General features: G+C 31.3%; 3 protein-coding genes and 1 pseudogene across 4 annotated transcripts; 2 read left to right on the top strand and 2 right to left on the bottom strand.

Annotated features, from left to right (window-relative positions):
• The first annotated feature begins 3,771 nt into the window (after positions 1–3,771).
• On the top strand, positions 3,772–9,381 carry NOA1 (P-loop containing nucleoside triphosphate hydrolases superfamily protein). Of its 2 annotated transcripts, none has more exons than XM_085668501.1 (13): positions 3,772–4,212; positions 4,286–4,471; positions 5,067–5,153; positions 5,271–5,350; positions 5,597–5,678; positions 6,179–6,199; positions 6,589–6,634; positions 7,118–7,236; positions 7,613–7,726; positions 7,799–7,906; positions 8,014–8,103; positions 8,618–8,727; positions 8,925–9,129. In XM_085668501.1, the coding sequence occupies exons 1-13, from the start codon at positions 3,835–3,837 to the stop codon at positions 8,929–8,931; spliced, it is 1,428 nt and encodes a 475-aa protein (XP_085524627.1). In that variant the 5' UTR covers positions 3,772–3,834; the 3' UTR covers positions 8,932–9,129. The 2 variants fall into 2 exon arrangements, with proteins under 2 accessions (XP_085524627.1, XP_027908876.1); XM_028053075.2 differs by having other exon boundaries at positions 3,775–4,212; positions 8,920–9,381.
• Positions 9,382–10,918: 1,537 nt separating this feature from the next.
• Positions 10,919–13,048, top strand: TIP5;1 (tonoplast intrinsic protein 5;1). The gene is made up of 3 exons (XM_028053056.2): positions 10,919–11,153; positions 11,776–12,026; positions 12,575–13,048. Exons 1-3 carry the CDS (start codon positions 10,919–10,921, stop codon positions 12,947–12,949), a joined length of 861 nt encoding a protein of 286 aa, XP_027908857.2. The 3' UTR covers positions 12,950–13,048.
• A 387-nt stretch (positions 13,049–13,435) lies between these two features.
• On the bottom strand, positions 13,436–16,842 carry LOC114169075 (polygalacturonase-like). Its single transcript, XM_028054094.2, has 9 exons — positions 16,509–16,842; positions 16,159–16,284; positions 15,784–15,948; positions 15,654–15,680; positions 15,356–15,563; positions 15,187–15,268; positions 14,983–15,091; positions 14,000–14,116; positions 13,436–13,900 (listed from the first exon to the last, which is right to left on the bottom strand). The coding sequence occupies exons 1-9, from the start codon at positions 16,767–16,769 to the stop codon at positions 13,679–13,681; spliced, it is 1,317 nt and encodes a 438-aa protein (XP_027909895.1). The 5' UTR covers positions 16,770–16,842; the 3' UTR covers positions 13,436–13,678.
• Positions 16,843–19,024: 2,182 nt separating this feature from the next.
• LOC114170428 (GRAS family protein TF80 pseudogene) lies at positions 19,025–20,278 on the bottom strand (annotated as a pseudogene).
• Between the last annotated feature and the right edge of the window lie 3,146 nt (positions 20,279–23,424).

Genomic DNA, 23,424 nt, shown 5'->3' on the forward strand with positions numbered 1-23,424 from the left:
ATCATGTTATCTTTTAATTTAGATAAAAAATACAATTTAAATTACCTTGTAAAGATAATACAGTGATAGGATTTGTGTATTTTTTTTTTCATAAATCAAGCTAGATTCTGTTTCGTTCAAAGTTTTTTTCAGTTAAGATTTTTCTTATCATTTGTCTACAAAAAGATTTCATAAAGCCATATAAATATCAGTATGAGGAATGACGCTGAGAGTGGAAAGAAGATCAAATCGAGAAGTGCGAAGAAGAAGATCACACGAGAGGTGCGAAGAAGAAGATCACACGAGAAGTGCGAGGGTTTTGTGATAGAAGCATGTCGTGGAAGAGGAGAAAGCTGAATGTGTGTGAAGAATACGTGGGAGACGTGTTCTTTGGGAACGACGATCACAGTGAACTAAACAATTATATGTATAAAGAGGACGTGATTGAATCGGTGAGAAGAGAAAGGGAATTAAAAGAACTCAGGAAGAGAGAAAAAAAACGCAGAAGCTCCTACTTCGGTCAATGCTTCGACTTCTTCGCGCTTCTCCGAGCTCTCTTCCACCTCTGAGCCATGTTTATACTGTGAGTGATAGGTGCTTTTCAGATTCTTAATTTTGAGATCGCGTCATCATCTCAAGTTTTTGACACAGAAAACTAATTAGAGAATCAAAATTTTGTGAAACTTACTTTAAATTCTTTAATGTATACAAGTTTAACTCATTTTTATCGCTATCATACATTGTTTTTCTTTTTCTATTTTGCTGTTCCTCCATAGCATCGTTCATAAAACTGTGTTTCGTGTAAGTGAAAATCACCCATGGTGCTGTGAGATTGATTAGCTTATGCTTAGGCTTAACCTAATTTTTTTATTACAAACGTCAAAAATTATTGTTCAAGTTTGTTCCATTGATAATTTCGAGGCTGTTGACGGTGAAGGGAATTAATTCTTGTTTTATAATTATTAACACCTCGTTTAAGATATTCAAAAAAATAGTATGATTTTTAAAATATTAGTTTGATTTACTGAGCTAACGTCCTTGAACTCTAAAAAAAAAATAGTGAGTATAAATAAAGTGAATAATTGCAAGAATAAAATAACGAAAAGATAAACATTTGGAGTAAATACAATGTACTAACAAAACTACTCGCGTAAATTCTCTTTGAAAAACCTCAACATTTGTTTATTGCGTATTTATATTCACTTTTTTTTCTTATTATAACAAAATTTATTAAATTATTTATATTATTAATCAGATTTTTTAATACACAATTTGTTTTTTAATGTTATATTATATTATTTTTTAAATTTAAATAATTACTCATAATAACAAACTATTTACGTAATAAAATAACTATTTATAGTAAAGTTATTTAGTTTTATAAATATACATATATATATATATATATATATATATATATATATATATATATATATATATATTACAAGATAACATGATTAAAATAGGTATTGTTTCTATTTTATGAAAATTTTTTACATGGATTAAATATAAATATATCTAGGATTAAGTATGTTTTTAGTCCATCAACTTTGATCCAAAATTGGAATTTGTCTTTGGTCAAAATTTTGATAAATTTTGGTTCTAAACTTTAAAATTTTTAAAAATTGAATGGATATAATCATTTTAACCCAATTTTGTTATTTTTTTTTTTTAGGTTTTGAATGCATTCCTCCTTAAATATTGAGTCGAAAATGTGTCAAATAGCATAAACAACTCCAATATTAACATGAAATACATTCGACATGTTGAAGATAGTCAACGTAATTGAGTTAAAAAGAATATATTCATTCATTTTTAAAGTTTAGGAACCAAAATTTATTAAAGTTTCGACTAGTGATGAATTTTAATTTTTGACCACAGTTCAGAGACTAAAAACATACTTAACCCATATAACTAATATTAAACTTTTTAAGATAAGATATAATAGTTAAAATAAAATTTCTTAAAAAATAAAGATATTCAAACTTTCATCCTCTTAATTATTAAACAAAATTATAAAAATATGTGTAAATATCTTTATTTGAATACTACAATTATTGAAATTTATTTTATTTTGTATGATAAAATTGATTTATCTCATTTTTAGTATCCCGAATATGCATATAACTATATTTAAAATAAAAAGATACGAATTAACACAATTTCACTGTCACTTGTGAATAAATAAAAGTATAAATCAACAATATTGTAAAAGGCATTTTCCAACAATCTTATTTGCAAAACTTGTAGAATGGAAAAAATAAGAAAATAAATCAACAAAATTTTAAAATTAAAAAATGAGAAAACTTACTAGTTATAATTTATGAATAAACTTATAATCGAAAATACCATTTTACTGAGAAAATGGACCTACTTGATATGGATTGTACTGTTTATATCAATTAAAAAAATTATATACAACGTACTTGTATATTTTCTTCTTCAGAAATACCCCTACGAAGTAAACTGTTAAAATTATTAATTAATTTATTTTATGATAATTATCTTCCGGATTATTTTATATATACTAAGAGAAACTCGTCAACGATGAATAATAATAATATTCAACAAATGAATATATGCGACTTTCATGAACATAGTTAACATAACATGGTGAGAAAATTGAAGCTATACATATGTACCAAAGTCATCCGTTGAATCCAATAATTTTGTGTTTTATAAAAATTATTTGATCATCAACATGTCACGAAATTATATCACTATTAATACAAAATTAGAATGGGGAAAAAAAATACAAAGATAACATTATTTTTATTAATTTTATTAAATAAAAGGTTGTAAGTTTAATTCATCCACTAACCATTTGAAAATTTAAGGATGATTTGGTGGATTTGTACAATAGAGTGACATATCGTGAATTCAACTTCTCTGAAAAAGGAAAAAAAAAAAATTCTAACAATCAATATTGATGATAAAAAAATTAAATAAAAATATTTTTCCAATGTACATTGATATGATTAAAAAATATAATTGTATTAAAAAGGATCAGGCAGTTGGATGAGGTATTTTAATTTGTTTAGTTTAGAATCAAATATTTCATAACTTTCTTTTAAATTTTTAAAAAATATTTTGCGTATTAATAAAATTTAATATATAATAATATATAAAAAGAATATTCTTCAGTTTTATCTTTAATTTTTATTTTTAAAAATAATTATTTTATAAATAATTTATTTTTAACTGGTATTTTAAAAACATCTTTTATTTTTAACTGGTATTTTAAAAACATCTTTTATTTTTAACAATTAATTTAAAAACATCTTTTATATACATTAATTTTCTAATTTTATATTTAACAACTATTTTAAAAATTTATTATATATTTTTTATTAATTTTAAAAATTGAAAAATACGAACACATTTAACATGTAAATCGAATAACATGTTTTTTTAACTATCAAAAGTAATATTAAACATTATTTTCCTTCGAATCATAATAAAACTCCTTTTGTCAGTAATTTTTCTTTTCATACAATAATGTGTAATTTATTCTTTATGGTGAAATACGAAACAGCATGTCACACACAAAAGTTAATGACTATTAAATAAAATTACTGTCTATAATATAATAAAATTAAAAATAAATTTCAAAAAATTCATACGTGTTTCCTTTATTTAAACGCCTAAAACTAATATAATAATACTAATGTAAAATATTTTTGTTATTTTATTTATTTTAATTAGTTTACTATATTCAAATAGTTGAATTAAACGCAGTCGTTTTCTTTCTTTAGCATTTATCACTAAACTGCAATTGATTTCTATCTTCTATAGAAGCTTTTTTATTTCAACGCTATTCCCTGTATCGAGTTCGCTCGCAAAACCTCAGCAAAAATGGCGCTTAAAACCCTATCCACTACTTTCCTCTCACCTCTTTCTCTTTCCAAATCCAAATTTCCGCAACATTTACTCACCACCAAGCCTGGCCTCATTCTCTGCGAATTCTCGCGCTCTCAGAAATCGCGTTTGCCCGCCGACGAGTCGGAAGGCATCGGCGCCGCCGCTCCGTCGCCCGGCGAGAAGTTTCTCGAACGCCAACAGTCGTACGAAGCTGCCAAGCTCATCCTTAAAGAAAACAAGAAGAGGAAAAAGAAGAAAGATAACGCTGTAAAAGCTTCTCGAAACGTCGCTTCCTGCTACGGCTGCGGCGCTCCGTTGCACACTTCCGATGCCGTCGCCCCTGGCTACGTTGATCCTGAAACCTATGAATTGGTATTGCTTCAATCTTATTGCAATTTGGAGCGTCATTATGCATTGGCACACTGATTGCGTGTTTGTGTTGCAGAAGAAGAAACACCACCAGCTTAGAACCGTTCTGTGTAGACGGTGCCAGCTTTTGTCGCACGGCGAGATGATAACTGCCGTCGGAGGACACGGAGGATACCCTGGCGGTAAATTATTCGTTACCGCTGAAGAGCTTCGAGAGAAGTTGTCTCACTTGCGTCACGAGAAAGCTCTTATTGTCAAACTGGTAAACAAGTTGTTTAATTCGATAGACTGAATAATGACCTTAAGAAGCTAGAATTGATTAGACATAGGATTCCGTTGTGTAATGCTTTGCAATTGTATTTACCTTAGGTATTTTATAATTTTTGTTCTGAGGAAGCATTAGTTTAATTAATGGATGGATTCTTAATGAAATTTACATTCAGTTTATTTTTAGTTTTTAGAAAAAGAGAAGCTCGTAGCATAAAGTGCAATCTGGAGAAAATTTTAAATTTTAAGTATGACTATCGCGTGAAAGCTAATTTTTAGCAACTAGACGGTGGATGGTTGATAAACACTGCTTTGTACCTGTATGTTTAATCAGTTGTACCTTCTGACTTGACTTTGGATGCCGAGAATATCTGATAAATAATCAAGGTTATGCAAACAAATTGGTGGTATACGTTAAAATACGCTCTCATTTCATCCAACATAAGAACTTGTCACATAAGATATTTCACTTATCATAGAAGATTTCATTTATTCTGCTATGGTTCAAGTGTTTTTTGTTTACATCAAATTAATGGCAATGAATGAAAGGAATGAAGCTTCTTCTAACTTGTCAAAGTAACCCCTGCTAGGTTGATATTGTTGACTTCAATGGCAGTTTTTTGTCTCGTGTTCGAGATCTTGCCGGTTCTAACCCAATTATACTGGTGGTAACTAAGGTAATGATATACATGCAGCTTATTATTGTTTTAATAAGAATTTTTCTTTAGCAAATGTATGAGGAGGCTTAAATTTAAAATATGTTGTCTTCATGTGTAATGTAATTTTCTTTGTAGGTTGATCTCCTTCCAAGAGATACTGATCTTAATTGTGTAGGGGATTGGGTTGTAGAGGCTACCATGAGAAAGAAGCTGAAGTAGGTATCTTCTATGTAATAATTTAATTATTTACTTAAGGTATTTGTAATTGGTGTAATTTTGTTCCATTATGTCGTATTAGAAGTTCAGAATAACAACGCATAGACAGCATACTTTTGATGTTAAGCATTGTTTTAGAATACAATCCGTATAATTTTGTTTTATTATGTGTGACTAAAGAAAACTTTATGGCCTAAGTTGAAAATTTTAACTTATCAAATTTCAAATGCTGATATTCATTGCAGTGTTCTCAGTGTTCATCTCACCAGTTCCAAATCATTGGTTGGAGTAACCGGAGTGATATCAGAAATCCAGAAAGAGAAGAAGGTTATTTTCTCCATTATCACCTTTTTCTTTTGTAACAGGTTTAAGAGGTTCTGTTGAGATGTGACTCACATCTAAAACGTCACCTTTTCTAAATTTAAATTTTACATCTAAGATGGCTTCAACTTTGTTATCCATATTTATGGGCGATGTTGATCCTTATTATTTGGTTCTAATTTGAAATGTTTTATTTTTTTAATTGAACTTCTATGCCGTAGGCTGCTATAGCTTTTAGACATTCTTGGAATAGGAAACGTGAGTGGGGTTCTCATTTTTTTTGTTTTTGTTTTTTCTGTTTTCAAAAGCATTAAAATCAATACCAACTACATTAATGATAATGAATTATTTATAAGTGATATAGTGATGATTTTTAGCAAAAGGAATGTCTACGATAAGAATGTTGAATTCCCTAGAACACTTGATATTTTTGAATTCCTGTGTCACTGTTTAATTTCTATTTCCTTATTTTTCTCTCTACTTATTTTTTTTTTTTTTTTGTGTAGGGAAGGGATGTTTACATTCTGGTAAGTCTACGAATTGGAAGTTTAATATTCTTAAGCAGGTGATGATTGACACATGAGCTCATGTTCCTACACTTGCGCCTTTATTGAATTCTCAATGGAATTTCTGTGCTTGTGATATCTCTGGTTTATCTCATGCATAAATTGAATGATTCAAGGGTTAAATTTCACTTGGTTCTTATTTGTTTTTCCTAATGTAAAACGTTTACCATTCTAAATTTCAGTTCAAAGTTTTGGAAGATGGTTGGTTTTATTGTTTCATTGATAATACAAATCTTAAATTTTCCTGATTCTGTGTGTTTTTGTGTAAAATTCTTTCTCCTTTGGTCATTAAGCTCCTAAATTCATCACTTTGACCTACACATCAATCAATTACAACATTTATTTTACAGGGTTCAGCTAATGTTGGAAAATCCGCCTTCATCAATGCTTTACTAAGTAAGTTATATGTCCACCCAAACCTAAATAGTAGGATTTGGTCTGTTCATTTTCAGTGATTGGAAAATTGATGTGAGTGTTAAATATATATTGCTTTAATTATGTTGAATTCCTGTGTTGCCCTACAGAGTTTGGTATTATTTTTTGCCTATATGGTCGTAGTGCTTTAACACTTCGATCCCTTGGATGCTGAACCATGCAAGCATTAGTTGTGTTAAAGTAGTACTAGTACCCAACAGGTTAAAACCATGCAGACTATACAAAACAATGTAGACTTGTACATATAATTTACACTATATTTCAGCTACTTTATGAATTATTTTTTCCTTTGGCTTGGTTTTTACACTGCTCAAATGACTCTGTTTAAATACAGTGTATGTTTTATAAAATTACCTCCCTTAATTATCTCTTGTTTTGTCTATAATTTAGGCAAATCAAATATTTACGTTTTTTCAGTTTTGACTTTTTAATATTTGGTGTCAGAAACAATGGCTATAAATGATCCGGTGGCCGCATCTGCACAAAGATACAAACCAATACAATCTGCAGTTCCGGGAACTACCTTAGGGCCAATTCAAATTAATGCTTTTCTAGGAGGAGGGGTATGTCATTCTGATAAATATATGGTTAAACTATTCAGCTGGTCCCTAAGGTATTTGAAATTTTTTAATTAACAACCATTGATTAGGTCCCCTTTATCTTGTAAATTTTGTGTAATTGGGTCTGTAGGGTTGTAAATCTGCCTTAAGTTTTCATTTTACGGTCTTTTTAAGTTGCTATACTAACTTAAGGGACCTCATTCCAAAATTTCTACAACATCAAAGACCCAATTATATATTTTTTAGTTTAGAAACCTAATTAAAAATTCTTAAATAGTTTAGGGACCTATTTATTCATTTATCCTCCAATATATAGGCAGTTATTTAATCTTATGATTATTTATTTATTAATTTGTTTATTTTTACAAAACTCATGCAGAAATTGTATGACACTCCTGGAGTTCATCTCCACCATAGGCAAACTGCAGTTGTTCAATCTGAAGATCTACCTTCCCTTGCTCCTCGGAGCCGACTGAGGGGAATTTCTTTCCCAGTATGTTATGTTCACAACTAGACATTCTACCATCATGGCTACTACTTACTTCATTCTTCTTGTTATTGGTAGAGGACTCCTGTGTCTGCGGACAATGTAGAGCAAGTAGCTTCCATAGAGAATGGCTTGAATGCATTTTCAGTTTTCTGGGGAGGTCTTGTTAGAATTGATTTGATGAAGGTTTTGATTATACACTTACAACTTTTGCATCTTGTCATACAACTATTTAATTTGCAATTGATTCCCTTTCCTTTTCTAAATAATTTCATCAGTCCTCATAATTTCAGGTTCTCCCAGAAACTTGTTTGACATTTTATGGGCCCAAGGGACTACAAATTCATATGGTACCCACAGAGCAAGCAGATGAGTTTTATCAGGTATTGTGATTCAATGTGTTTCGAGAAACCATTAGAGATTTAACTCAACACTGTTGCTTACATCTGGACATATAATTCGTGAAACGCATGACCTGTTTGTGGTTGCAAATTTGGTCAATTAAGTGTATGTTCAATCCTAAGAATCATCGGAAAAATAGTGTTGCTTCAGTTTTTCTATTGTAGTAAAAAAATTGAGAATGCGATTGCCACCAGTTTGTAGCTTTTCTGCTTCTGTTTACTTGAACATTATTCCTGAACAAAAGAACAGTTTTTGGTGCTAGCCGCTATAGTTTCATGTGTTTTGTCTAATTATTAGAGTAATTAGAAGTGAATAAGCTATATCAATTCTATAATGTTATATAGACCGCGTCAACATACTTAGGTGGAATTTATAACTACAACCAGTTGTGTATATGTAGAGTTGCAGTAGACTATGGAATTTTCTGCTGAATTATAAGGTTATGCATATTACCACACCTCTGACCTGGATGAGGGTTTTTCTTTATTGTCTCAGAAAGAACTTGGTGTTCTCTTGACTCCGCCAAGTGGAGGAGAAAATGTTGAGAGCTGGAAAGGACTTGAATCAGAACGTAAATTGCAAATAAAATTCGAAGATGTGGAAAGGTATGATCCCATGTTAGTTATGTAATTAGCAGCAGCTTTTAGAGGTAAAGTAAAAAAGGCTTTAATTTGGTATTCGAATTTTTAAACCTTGTTTATCTCATTCTTTCAATTGATTTATGTAATTTAAGCAACAAATGCTTTTATTTATGAATAGTTGTTAAATATGAATTCCTGGTTTTTGTTGTTGGGCAGACCAGCTTGTGATATAGCTATATCAGGTCTAGGGTGGTTTACTGTGGAGCCATTTGGTAGGTCACACAAAATCTCTCAATCAAAACCTGTTGAGACTACTGGGGAATTGATTTTGGTCGTGCGAGTCCCCAAACCTGTTGAGATTTTTGTGAGGCCACCGATACCGGTAGGCAAGGCTGGAGCAGAGTGGTACCAGTATGTAGAATTAACAGAGAAAGAAGAGGAAATGAGACCGAAATGGTACTTTTGAACTGAGTTGTTCTGTGTATTATTATTCTTTTTGAGGGAGCTGGGTAAATCCTCTTCGGATTTGATTCTTTCACCATTACCCAAATCTTCCGGCAACCCATTTTCCATGTGTCATTAACGTGATTAGTTTCTGAGTTGTACAACGAGGCCACCATCTCAGGGAATTTTAGCATAGCAGAGTTACGATATAGCAATGGATGGGTTTCAATCGAATTAAGATAGTGCCAATGAGATTGGTCATGATCTAGTAAAATTGATGGTTACAAAATTCAATCGATTACTTAAAAATAAAGATAAATATGTTTATATTTTTTAAATTTCAAAGCAAAATCAAAAATTGATATAGATCGGTTCTAAAATTAAGAATAGATAGATATATTAATTTATTAATGTTAAATTTTTTAAATTTTTTATTAATATTTAAACTAGAAAATATTAAATGATGTAAACAATTTAAATTTAAATTTTAAACCATTTAAATTTTAGTTTTAAACCATTTGACACTCTAAAAGTTATATGCTAAATAGAAACAAGATTGTTTTATCTATAACTGTGCTTATTTGGTATGAGTTCTTGTCTATATAATATTTACATTTCTCAAATGTTAAAATAGATGTACGTCTATGTATTTAATAAAGTAATACTCATCTTTTTATTTGAAATAAATGTTGACCTCCTTTTTTGGTATCTAAATAAATATATCGTTGGTCACTCTTATTTTTTAATACAAGTGATTTACTTCCCTTATTGTTGTAAGATAACATAATTTACTGAAACAAATTATGAAAATTAAAAATTAAAATTTTAAAATGTAAAAGTTAAGTAGTTTTTATAACAAAAGTTTAATATATATAATAATTAGACTATTCAAATTTTTTATATTTTAAAACTATAATTTTTGTAAACTTTATTTAAATTATTTGTAAATAAAATAAGGAAGCTATTAAAATATAAAGGGGCAAGTTATATTTATTATAGAGAAAAATGTTTATATAAAATTTAGACGAAAAGTGAATATTTTTTATTAAAAAAAAATTGACATCAAAGTGGGCAAGATTGTGGTTATGAAAAAGTAAGTATATTTTTTTCTAAAAAATATTAGAATATAATTTGAAATATACATGATACTTTCTTATATAAGAATGATTAATTTAATTCAGATAAAAAAACTGAGATATAACGAGAGCTCTAACTTTTACACGAAAAATGTGTAATGATTAAACTCAATTTTAAATACTTTAAACGATATTTTAAGGAGCTACACATAATTATGACACAATTATAAGATATTAATTAATTATATAGTAATTTCATCGTCAACCAATGTTAAACTATTTTAGGAACATCTTTTTAAGTAGTTATTATTTTTAATTGAATGATAATCTTTAAAACACTTGAAACATTATAACAAAGTTTTTATTCGAAGTATTAATTAAGACACGTTTAGTTTTTTTAAATATAAAACAGTTTTAAACTTCAATAACTTCAAATCTTAAAAAGACATCTGAAAATTCTAAAATGTTTACTTTTACATGCACCTTGATTCAATTCAAATCAAGATTCTATTCTTTTAGGATGACTAAAAAGTCTTTAAAAAAAAAATTTGCACAAATAAGACGTAACAGTTGATAACACGAACAAAAGGTAGGCGCTACATCGGTGGCAGTTATAGACGGTTAGTTTTTAATTTCAAATGCATACCTTGTTTGGGAAACTGCGTGTCTTTTTCTTAATAAGCATTACCAACTGCATGCTTATTTATGTAACATGTAACGTAACTTGTTCATTTCTCTGCATCAGTTTCTCTCTTGATACCGTTTCCTCAGTGTATCTGCTACTACGATCACAAATGGCTCCATCTTCTGCCATCGTCACTTCCCGTTTTCATGAATCCATCACTCGCCATGCACTCCGCTCTTATCTCTCTGAGTTCATCTCCACTTTCTTCTACGTCTTTCTTGTTGTTGGCTCCGGAATGTCCTCACGTCAGTACCCTTTTCACCTTTCCTTCACATGCATATTTGTATGTTTCTGTTCAAAGGATTTTCAGAAAAAGAAGATAAAAATGGAACTGGGTCAATTTCTAAAGCCATTATGGTGGTTTTTTTCTTGGCATATGTTACGCATGAAAAGGATTCAGGTTGCGAGTTTTATAATTTAGACAGCAATACACGTTTCTGCATTGAGCATTTTGCAGGGTAGTCAACATTGAACAGTTCAAGAGAGTAGTTCTCTTTTTAGTGCTAATCAATTTTTTCTTAAGTTAACATGTCCTTATTCTCGTGTTTTTCCATTTAACAGTGATGATTGTAATAAAAAAACATGCTTATGTTTTTTTTTTTGGTTTTCAAGAGGAATTGGTTTTGTCTGATACAGTTACCTTCTTAAAGGATGAACAGTTTCCTGCATAGAATATGTCTCTGAAATTGGTTACTGTACTTGAATTTCCGCATTTTGTATGCATGGTTTTTTAGTGTTCATGCAATAAAATAAAACATCTTCACAACTTAATCCCATGAATCCTTTTATAATGCCCCTCTTCATCTGAGATTTTTCTTTCTTTTTTTAACTTTTTGTGATTTGATTAAACGGTGTTGGAAATGACAGGGAAGTTGATGCCTGATGCTTCACTGAACCCTACAAGTCTGGTTGTGGTTTCCATTGCAAGTGCTTTTGCTTTGTCTTGTGTTCTGTATAATGCATGGGAGATCTCAGGTGGACACGTTAATCCAGCAGTGACATTCGCAATGGCAGTGGGAGGTCACGTTAGTGTTCCTACTGCACTCTTTTACTGGGTCGCTCAACTTATAGCCTCTGTCATGGCTTGCCTTGTTCTTAGAGGCATTGTTGTTGGAATGGTATATATATATATATATTTCTCAACCTTCACTCACCTAACATAATAACAATCCACATTTCAATTTTCATGTTCCTTTACTTAAACCTGTAAATTTTTTCAAATCAGGAGATTGAACATAATGATTACCAAAATGGTATCTGTTTGAGTTTTATTAGTAGATTTTAATATATGTAGACATCTCTGTGTCTTATATATGTGTCTGTGTCGTGTGTGTCTCCGTATCTGTATCCGTATCTGTGTTCTAATTCTTCATAAGTTTTCATAACCATGTGAAGTTAACATAATGATTTCCAACTTATAAATAATATAGAGGTTAAAACTTAACATATTTCTGTTAAGTTTATCAGTATAAGAAAGGGAAATTGTACTAAGAATTGAGTTACCAAAATTAGTATCACCTTTATGGATGACTTGGGATTGAATAAGTCTGTAAAACTGTTCTACATTACATTGAACAACCTATTTTCTTTATGTATATTATGGCTTGAACACATGTAAATGTAAGTCTTGTTTACTCATTTTTCTCTTCTGTTTATGTATTTTCAGCATGTTCCAACCTACACGATTGCAGAAGAGATGACAGGGTTTGGAGCATCAGTGTTAGAGGGTATTCTGACTTTTGTTTTGGTGTACACAGTGTATGCAGCCAGGGACCCTAGGCGTGTTCAACTGGGTTCCATTGGCATACTTGTAGTTGGCTTTGTGGCTGGTGCAGGTGTCTTAGCCGCAGGTCCATTCTCTGGTGGCTCAATGAACCCTGCATGTGCTTTTGGCTCTGCAACCATTGCAGGCTCTTTCAGGAACCAAGCAGTGTATTGGGTTGGACCCTTGATTGGTGCCACCATAGCTGGTCTTCTTTATGACAATGTGCTGTTTCGTTCTTTGCCTCCAGCAGCGCTTTCAGAAGGAATTGGTGTGTGAACTTTAGTTTTTATGCAATAAGATGTAGTGTTCAACTTTTTGTAGTTCTTATTACTAGCTTTGATTGAAGACTTCCTATGTAACTTATCCCATGTTATGTTATAAGTGTTTGTGAAAAATCTGTCATTGGCTTGTTTGTATCAGTAAAGGATACATAATTTTCACCTATATTTATGCAGTCTGTTCTTTTTCTTTCATTAAATCATAAAAGTTCTTACGAATTTTTTCTCTAGTCATTGAAACCAGATGCAGCCACTTGTTTACAGGATTGTGCTCTACATGTGAGCCTAAGAAGATTGTGTAGGCATTGTTTAGATGAATTGAAACATTGTTTAATGACTTTGTAGACAAGCATGATATTATTCTAAGGAACTACTTGAGACTTACCCAACCTATTTCCAAGGAAGAAGAAACTGTTTCAAAGTTGAAATAGTAGTCTAACATTGGAAACTGGTTGAAGTTAGTTAAGGTAGTTGAAAACAAAAATGAAATCTCAAAAAGGTAGTTGATATGATTATAACATTGAACATTGATTCCATCTTTATTGTATACATATAGTTACATTCTTTATCCCTTTTGCCCCATTTCCCCCTCTATTCATTGCCAAACTATCGTTAATAGTAGTAGCTGCCAAAAAAGTCAGCTGAGCTAGTCGTCAATTACACCAACCTATAATAACCACACTTGAAATATTTGAACCACTAGCTTTTTCAGTTGTTGAATTTGTTTTCATGGAGTGCATTGAGGAAAAAACTTTCCTCTGTTGACATATCTAACATTTTCACATGTTGCAATGGTGCCACCTCTGCCTTGTGGCTCCAAAATCACATCCTGCAGGTAGATTTGTCTGCATGGGACTGCTCTGCTGCAGTCAAATTTGATAGCCACTTCTGAGGCACTCGTTCCTCTTATGTTTTGGTATAAAACATTGCTTAATTGCACAGCTGAGTTCTGCATGAAATTTCAACAAACATGTTATGAGCACCATAGATTTAAGAAAGAGAGAGAGTTGCTCTCTATGAATTTTGATGCAGATTGAGAAATTGTTACCTGCTCTTGACATGGCTTGGTTTGGTCACAGTAGTATTGATCTATTATAATGGGATTTGTCACATTTTGCATCATTATGTTCAAAAATTTGATGTTTCTTGCATAACCAGAGCCTCCCTGTGTGGAGATAGAATAAAAATTAACATGCAATAAACAAAAAGTTTCCTACATAATTATGGGTGGTTTAAATGAATGGCATTTTAAGCTTTTAGTGCATATTGCGCTCAATGTAAACGAGAATGAAGAATCTCACGTGAAATATGGAAAATTATTAAAAGACTTTGACATTATTGAAAAAAAGATTATGTATGACCTATGTTGTGCTCAAAGCATTCTTTTTGTCATGCAATTCAATCAAAAGCAATTGAAAAATTGTGTGTGAAACAAAAAAAAATGTCAAGTTCATAATAAAGCATGATTAAGGTTAAATTCGAGCCAATTAGAAGAAAAACTACTTTGAAAAAACATGTTCAATGGTTTGTTAGTTCAAACCAAAGGGTGGTCAAGAAGACTATAACTAACAAAGTGGAAATTTGTCAACCTTGGATGCACTATTTGTCAATATTCTTGTATCATTTGTCAACTTCCTTGTGTTTAGCCACCTTATTCCATAAGTTTAGATTCCTCTTTTCAAAACTTATATTCTATTTTTTAACCTCAATTAATCTATTCTTTCAACCGTCTTACAAGTTAAAAAGTGGACTCTAAGACACCGAGAGATTAACGGTAATTCGACATTGGTCCGAACATCATAGATCCAATAAATAATAAATTTTGTTAAGATAGGTTTTAGATGATTTTGATTTTATGTTTAAGAACTGAGCTTTAAACCTAATTCAATCTTTCAAAAATCGACTTATAAGATGAGATTTACAATTACTTATGTACCATAAATCCTCTGGTCAATTTGGTATCACCAACAACAGTTGTGAAGTGCATGGTAAGTAACAAACTAAATTTCAAATCACAAAATCAACTTTCACCTGCCAAGTCTTTATTCTCACTCCATTTGTGGTTCCTGTCAAAGTTGCTCTGTTCACTACCACATTGGACACTTCAGCTTCTGATTTATCTGCTCCCAAGCTACCAATGCTACAAAACAAAAATTCCATTTCATATAAAATTCATTAAAATTGATCCAACCAACTTGTATGTGCTATAACATATTCATGAATCTTAAAATTAACCTTATTCCATGTCCAGGCCCGCAGATGATATCTGTTGCTCGAACGTTTTGTGACCCACTTATTATCGAAATACAATCATCACCTTCAACAAAACAAAGTTGCAAAATTTAAACATTTAACTATAGCCATTTTTTGTTCATTTTTCACACACACATGTTGCGGTTCCTACCTGTCCCAATATGACTATTGCTTATCACAATATTTTGTGTGTCTGCGACATGAATTCCATCAGTGTTGGGGCTGTCCCCTGGAGCTCTGATGATCAGATTCGAAGCAATAACATTGAAGCATCCATCAAAGACTAAGTGCATTTGCTGTGAATCTTTGAACATCAAGTTTCTCACTTCCAAATTTTTGCATTGAAAGAAAGTCACAGCCTATGTAACAAAAATTTTCCATGAAAGAGTAAAAGAGTTAGGAATTGCGTTTCTTTGTAAAACTTTGTAGTATTAAGAATAATATTTTACCTTTGGTCTTGGTTCGTCGTTGCATGGCTGTGAATCAAAGAAAAAAGAGGAAACAAATCAGTATCAGTGTTCATGATTACAACAACAAAAGCAATATAATGAAAAATTATTGGATTCAGTGGTGACTAACAAGGTTAGTGGTTGCTTTGCAAGAGTTTTGCCACCACGTTTTTCCTTTGCCATTGAATGTGCCACCACCACCAACTCTGAAATTTGAAACACTGTCAAACATAATCCAGTGCTGTCTATCTTGGTATGCTGACATTTGAGTCCATGCCTCGATTGTTCCATAGAGCTTACATGTTGAATTTAGAAAATAGAAAAATTGGTTAATCTTTCACTATCTGTGTTATCTGTTGCACGTCAGCTAGAGATCAAGTCAATTTATGGTATATAAGTGGATGCAAATCTCACTTTACAAATTAGTTTTGGAAAATTGACTTAGACTTAAAGTCCGGTTCTTAATACTATCAATTAGTACTTGAAGAAAGAAAATGTTTCTCACCATAAATGCAGTGTTGGGTCGACATGGACCAGAAAATGTGATTGGCTTAAGACGATAGATCCTATTTTCAGGTACCACAAGGATAGCCCCTCTTGAACATGCTTCTCTCCATGCCTTTCCAAATGCCTGAAGAGGAAGAAGAAAAGTTGACATAAAGATGAAAGAGATTGTGATTGAACTAAACTTATGCATGAAAATATGAATTTGAATTCTTTACTGCATTTGTCAGTATTGTTAAATGCCAATATCGGTGTATTTTTAATGTTCAACACAGGACTGTAAAAAAACACAGAAGAGAATTTGGATTGTGAAAATGGTTTTCTCTTTTTATTGATAACATGATATGTTACCTCGGTATTATCTCTTCCATCTGCTTTGGCTCCGAAGTCATCAACATTAACTGTTCCACGAGGGCTAGAAGAAAGAGGAGCAACTCTATTGGCCCTTGTTATAAAACCAAAATGTTCATGTTTTCTCCTGATGAATCTGCCATGATGCATAGGGTAGTGTTTGTAGTTTGTTTTGTAAAGTGGCTCCTCTATGTAGCCATTACATAAGATTAGAGAAGAGAGCACAATGAAAAATGAGATAGTTGGTGTTTGTGGAAACATTTTGATGTTTCAGTTTGTGTTGTGAGAAAAGAACAAACTGAAAAAGAAGAGAAAAAGTTTGGAAACTGATAGAGAGATTTTGTTTGAGTGCCAAATGACGAGCTAATGGTGTATACTTATAGACAAAATTAGACCTACTTTTTCTATAGTTGGAAGCAAATTGCACTATTAAATAAATTAGAGAATGTTTTTCATTTATTGGAGATTAATGGATAATTCTATTAACTACTTGGTACAGTTTATTCAAAGTTTTGCAGTTTGAAACTTCAACAACTACATAAACTATAGCAATAGGTATATTTTGTATTTTTATACAAGAAACATTTTTTTGGTCATAAATATTTGTTATATGCATGTGTGAAATGGAAAATTTGCAGAGAAAATTGTAATCAGAATGAGTTAGTTAATTGATGTAATTTTGCCATGATGCAGCACATGCAGTCTCTTGTGTAGTTTAGAGAACATATGGAACTGGTAACTGTCAACTCAGAGTAAGTTGAATGCTTCTACTTATAAGGAACAAAGACCTTTAATCCAATTTTGATTGGGGTCTTTGACTTTTTATAGCCGTAATAATCTCTCTACTCTCTGTATCATTAAAAAGTAATATTCTTGACCCAATATTAAGCAATACTAAATAATTTGAAGCAGATGAGTTTCTGAAATGGGAAGAGTAGGTGCCATTGTGGCTATGTGAGAATGGGTTGCATGTGATTTTTTGACTGAAAACTTGCCATAATGTGTTGTGGAAAACACATGATGGGTTCTTTGTTTTCAGAGGTTCATTAAGATCGTGACATAAGTGTTAAGAATTCAAGTATGAGTTATTTAGGGTTCTAACAATGGTATCAGTCACAGATAAAGGGATACTCGGTAGTTAGCTCGAGAGGAAAGTACCAATGAGAAGTTTAAGTTTCACATTGAGTAAAAATGAGAAAGTTGAGTATCATATAAGAATTAAGGTCCATAAACTCATCGCCTTAAAGATTTTGGGTTAACTTTGTTATTTATGTCCAACGTGAAAAAGTATATCAAAAGAGTATACCATTAGTGGTAATGTGAATTACGTAATAACTTGTGAGGTTATGTTTCTTGTATCTTGCACCTGCCCTTGTTGTTAGTTCATGAGTTAGGTTGGTTTGGTTCCAAATTTGGTATACCCCATAACACAACACAATAAATAAATAAATAATGCAGTGGTTCACCCTGAAAGATTTATACTTGCAATTGAAACAGGGAAAACATGAACAGGGGATAGGGATTTAGAAGAAAAATATATGAATGAAGTTTGGAATAAAAGTCGTGTATGTTCGTTGGTGGGTATATGAGTAAGGTATATGGCACAATCTGTTGCGGGAAAACCAAAGAAAATGTTGACAAAAAGTATTGTTTGGCTTTGGAAAATTGACTTGGATGAGAAAACATACACATACTTCATGTTTTAATAATAACCTACTAAACTGATTAGTGGCGTGACATGAGATTGTTCTCTTACTCATGTAATAGTAGCCAATAGGATGGAACTAACTTTCTCCTATTAAAATTGTAAAATTTCCAGAAATTATAAACTCAATTTTCCTATTATATTGGTAGAATGTATTTTTAGATCCAAAATTATTTTAAGTTTTTTTAAAAAAATATTGAGGGCAAAATGGTCTTTTCCTCACTTTTATGGAGTATAAGAAGAAAACGTGGTGGTGCAGAAAGAAAAGCCCATATTAGGCAATTCTTTGGTGAATCTTCTTTGCAATGATGAAAAATAAGAACACCTGATTTACTTTTCTTGAACACATTTTACATTAAGGGATACATTTGATACCAATCGAGTTAAATAAAGAGTAAGCTTTGAGATATTAAATTAGACTTCCACAATATTTTTCCAACAAAAGAATTATTTCCATACATCCGCATCATTAAATATGACCAATAACACTATAACTATCATTTTTTTCCCTCTCATTCTTTATTTTTTGAGGTAGTGGGTAATTGATTCTTTTAAAAGAAAAGATAGTGGTATATTAATCAATGACTCACACTAAGTCACGTCAAAAAATGAGAGTAAAAATATAATTATCCTTCAAATATTTTAACAAATAAAATAAAAAATACAATTATATATTTAACACATTATCATCGACTAATAACCACAAAGATTGTGTTAAATAATGTGTTTGATAGAATGAATTGGAAAAACACTTCCTGAATAAACTAAACTAAGGCTACACAGTAAGGTATATACAGTGAGAATATACCTTCTAAAACTTCCATGCAGAAATCGAAAAGAGAGGAATTTTCTCCCAACAGATAAACAAGAACTTGTTCTTCTGATGGATGTGGTAACCTGGCACATAGCTCTGCAACAACTTTGTTGCAAGCCAAATTCCATTGGAACTAACAGGTGCAGTTCCAAATCCAGCCAATTCAAGCCTTGGAATCCATGTTTCTAGTTTCTCATGCCTCTCCTTTCTCTCAACCCCTTCACATGCAACAATGTTCTTGATCTCTTCACCAAGAAGCATCTTCTCCAACAAGCTTCTCCCCAGTAATGTTCTTGAAGCTGAAGCATCCAAGCAATCAAACAGTGTGCCGTAAAAGCTCAAAGCTTTGCACACCCTCTCTCTCAAACTAGCTCCATTAACATTCGATTCTTGCTCGGTGATCACCATCACTCTGGGTTGGAGCCTCCACAGACCATTCAGAAAACTCTCCATTTTCTGTGATGGACATGGCGAAAAAGGTGACAGTGCTGAATCAGGACTTCGATTCACCTTCTTGTTCTTCTGGTTTATAAGCATCTCAGCAAAATCCCTCTGAACCCTAATTTTCACCATCTCATCATCGTTTGCAGCGAGAAGAGAGTGAAGCTGAAGCACACAGCTTATTGCAAGAGGCTCACCTTTCTTGATGGGCAATGTCTCAGGGTCAAGACTCTCCAAAGTGCTTACAACAGGGTTGAATTTGAAATGAAAGTTCAACCTTTCAGCTTCAACTTTCAGATGCAACTCCATTTGTTCCAACACTTCCCTTTTCTCGTGTATGGCTGTGAGAGTAATCTTCAGATATGGTGTGTTTGTTAAACGCTCTCTCAAACCCTGCATGAGGCTAATCCACTGTTCTGCGTTGGATGATGGACTTAGATCAAGTACGTTGATCGCTGTTTCCCCTTGCATGGCTTCTATAATGGTCTGGTTTGTGATCGTGTGCGAGATTTTTAAGAAGGGGTAGAAATCAAAGAATAGTTTCTTCACAAGTTGTTGTTCAGGAGTTGATAATGCTCTCACCAAGCGAAGAACTTTGGGCACACCGCGCATGTTTTTGGCCAATTGGCAATGTGCTAGTGCCTCGGTGAAATAAGTGGCAACGCGTTGCATTGAATCACCATGTGGGGAAGCAAGGTGAGAGAGATGGTACAGTGCAGTGTCTGCATCAATGAAGTTTCCTGATTCAGTAAAAGTTGCACACTCGTTAAGATGATCGATGATTTTTAGACCCTCTTCTTCATCACACATCCCTTTTGATCCTTGCAAGTGGTACTGTGAACCTAACATACACCAGGCAAATTTCATATGATGATTTTCTTAGACTAGTTTATAAAAACTTCGTCTTTCTAATGAAAATAGATAAGTCAGCAAATAATTACGGATCATAGATGAGTCGTGTGGACTTGTACAACTTAATCGTCATGAGTCTACACGACTTAATCTATGACCGATAATTATTTATTGTCTATTTTCATAATTTTAAAAAAAATATGACCGTGAGAAAACTGAAAAACCAAATTTGTAATGGAGTGATCGTGTGCTACCTGGCTGCATAGCTTGGATTGCATGCATAACCCTAGCAACGTTGATCTGTCAATTTTTTTCACTGTTTTCTTCAATCCATCTGAGGACGTAGATGAACAATTCTTAGAGTTTTGGTTTGGAGTAATGATCCTAAGAGGTCTGAATAAAGATTATAACGTTAAGCTTTATAGAGATGAATCTTTGTCATGTTCGGTTTTCTGCATGAAGATGGAGACAAACGAAAAAGATTGGTTTTGTCTTTGTAATTTGTTCACACCTTTGTCTGCCACCGTAGATTCTGAGATTTCTAACCAGAATTTATTATTTTAAACTCTTTCCACGAAATTTGAACTATTATTATTATTATTGTAAATTATTGCCGGCTAAACTGAGAATATCTTGATTCCAGGTTGAAGAACAATTCATCAACGTGTGCATAAAACAAATGCTTAGTACATAGTGCATCGTGATGAGGGAACACCAATCGCCATAAACATTCTTAAATGCTTCCAAAAACGTTAATGTCGAACTGTGCTCTCGGACACGAAGCGAACGGAACAAAGATTTGTTTGCAAACGAGGATTTTGTCTCACTCCTCCGTATTCGGAGAAAGAACGCGCTCCCGCCAAACAAATGGGAATCAAATCTTTATTTATCATAAAATGGTTCACTCCTCGTTGAATAATATTTCCCGATTAGATAATTGGAGAGAATTATAATTGTTGCACAATAATTTTTCACTACTAAATTTTGGTAATTTTTTTTTACAATCTTTAGATGATATTTTCTAAATGGTTCTTCATTTTCTCATTCTCAATATTTTAAAATCACTTAGAAGATGATAAATCTTGTTGTAAGAAAAAGTTGTCAAAATTTAATAGTCATTATCTATATATTATTTAAGTACACGATTATATAAATATTTTTTAGGCTATAAATTGTGATGACAGATTAGAAACCGTCTTTATTTTATATTTTGATATATTTTAATTTCAAATTGTAATAACAAATAAAAATAGTTCTTATGTGATCAAGTGGAATTAAATTAGTGGATTAAATATGATTTTGGTACATTAATATTGAAGATAGAAATTAGTCTCTCTATGAAATTTTAAATTAATGTAGTCTCAAAATTTTAGATATGCATGAATTTTGTCTTTTTAATCACATTTTGTTATTAAATTTTGTATTTGACGTTTAAAATGTGTTTTGTAATTACATTTCAACTGACATTGAGGTGAAAATGTATCAAAAGGTGTAAACAATTCAAATGCTATCCTGAAACACGTTAGAAACATTAAATCAACTTAACAAAATTCAGTTAAAATGATTAAATCCACAAATTTCTACAGATAAAAGACTAAATGTGATGAGAATTTTAATAATTAACTAATTTTAATTTTCACTAAAAATTAAAGAATTAAAAATATATTTAACTCTAAAATTTTGTAACGTATTAAACCGTATATCAGGATAACATTTGTGTAATTTTAAATGCAAACTTGAAATACCATTTGACATTTGAAAATAATTAAGCTAGGAGAATTATTCATTCTTTTTTAAAGTCTAAAGATTAAACTGTTATTAAAATTTAAGACTATAAACATATTAAAAGTATGATTCACATAGTTAAAATCTAATTTCAAAATGTTAATAGTTTACCTCGTATGATATATTTATCTCAGACAACATAAAATTGTAATATTTATATAAAATGTAAAATATTTAAAATTTAATTAGATCTAACACTCGGTTATGTGTGAGAAGGATATACTTTTCATCTTGTTTAAGAAGCATAGGTTTCATAATCTATTGCCAAATTTTCGTGGTGTATGACTTTCCTTATAGGCTTCCACTATGTTTGGTTAAACTTCATACTTTAGATTGTGTGTGATTCTTATATCATATTAGTAAATAAGATATCATATTATATTTATCAAAAACACACGAGCAAAATTTGTAGACAATAACTCCCACAAATAAATAACTAAAAATCTTTGAAAATCATAATTATTGTTTATACGACATCCTTTCTTTCTACTTTTTTTAACAACTTAAAATCATTAATAATTATGAAATAAATAACTTATATGAAATCTTATTAGTGCCAACTAAAAAATATAAAATAATTTCTAACTATTTACATCGTATATATAAGTTTTCTAAAAAATATTATACGTGTAAAATTTCTTTTCTAAATTTGTTTCATTGGGAGATCAAAGATCATTTTTTTTTTCTTTTTTGTAAATTTTTTACATCTTCCAGTGTCAATTTATCTTTGGGGAAGCTTCATCTTAAACATTCCACTTTTTCTTTATTTCCATAACCATGACAAAATGAAACTCAATTAGTGTAATTTTTCTTAAAGATAAGTTTTTTTTTTCTTTACCTTAACTGCAATACCTATGTGTTGGAGCAATGCAATGCTAAAGTGTGGGAGATTCCAAGGGTGTGGAGATTGTTGTTTTTTCTGTTTATACGTCAAAACTTGCCTCAAAAATATAAATATATTATACGTAGAAAACAAAAAACATGAAGAACCCACTTAAATTCCTTTTTCAAACATTACCAAACAAAAAAATATCAACATTTTAATAGAGACTATGCACATTGCACAGTTATCTTTGGTTAAACGTAGAAATCAAGCTGTTTTATAGGAAATAGCAAAAAAAAAAAAAGTAGTGTTGGACATCAATGGCATGTAATTCGAGAATCTTCAATGCAAACAATATTTAGTCAAACAATAAATGGCAATATCATATTTTAATCTACTTGAAGTTTTGATTTCTCTAATTTTAATAGCTAATACTTATCTTTTTACTTAAATATATTTTTGTCCCTCATATTTTTACCAATAGTTTTAGACTTGA

This window comes from Vigna unguiculata, chromosome 11 (genome assembly GCF_037176805.1).
Source record: "Vigna unguiculata cultivar grain cowpea cultivar isolate G323 ecotype 2 chromosome 11, ASM3717680v1, whole genome shotgun sequence".
NCBI lineage: Eukaryota > Viridiplantae > Streptophyta > Magnoliopsida > Fabales > Fabaceae > Vigna > Vigna unguiculata.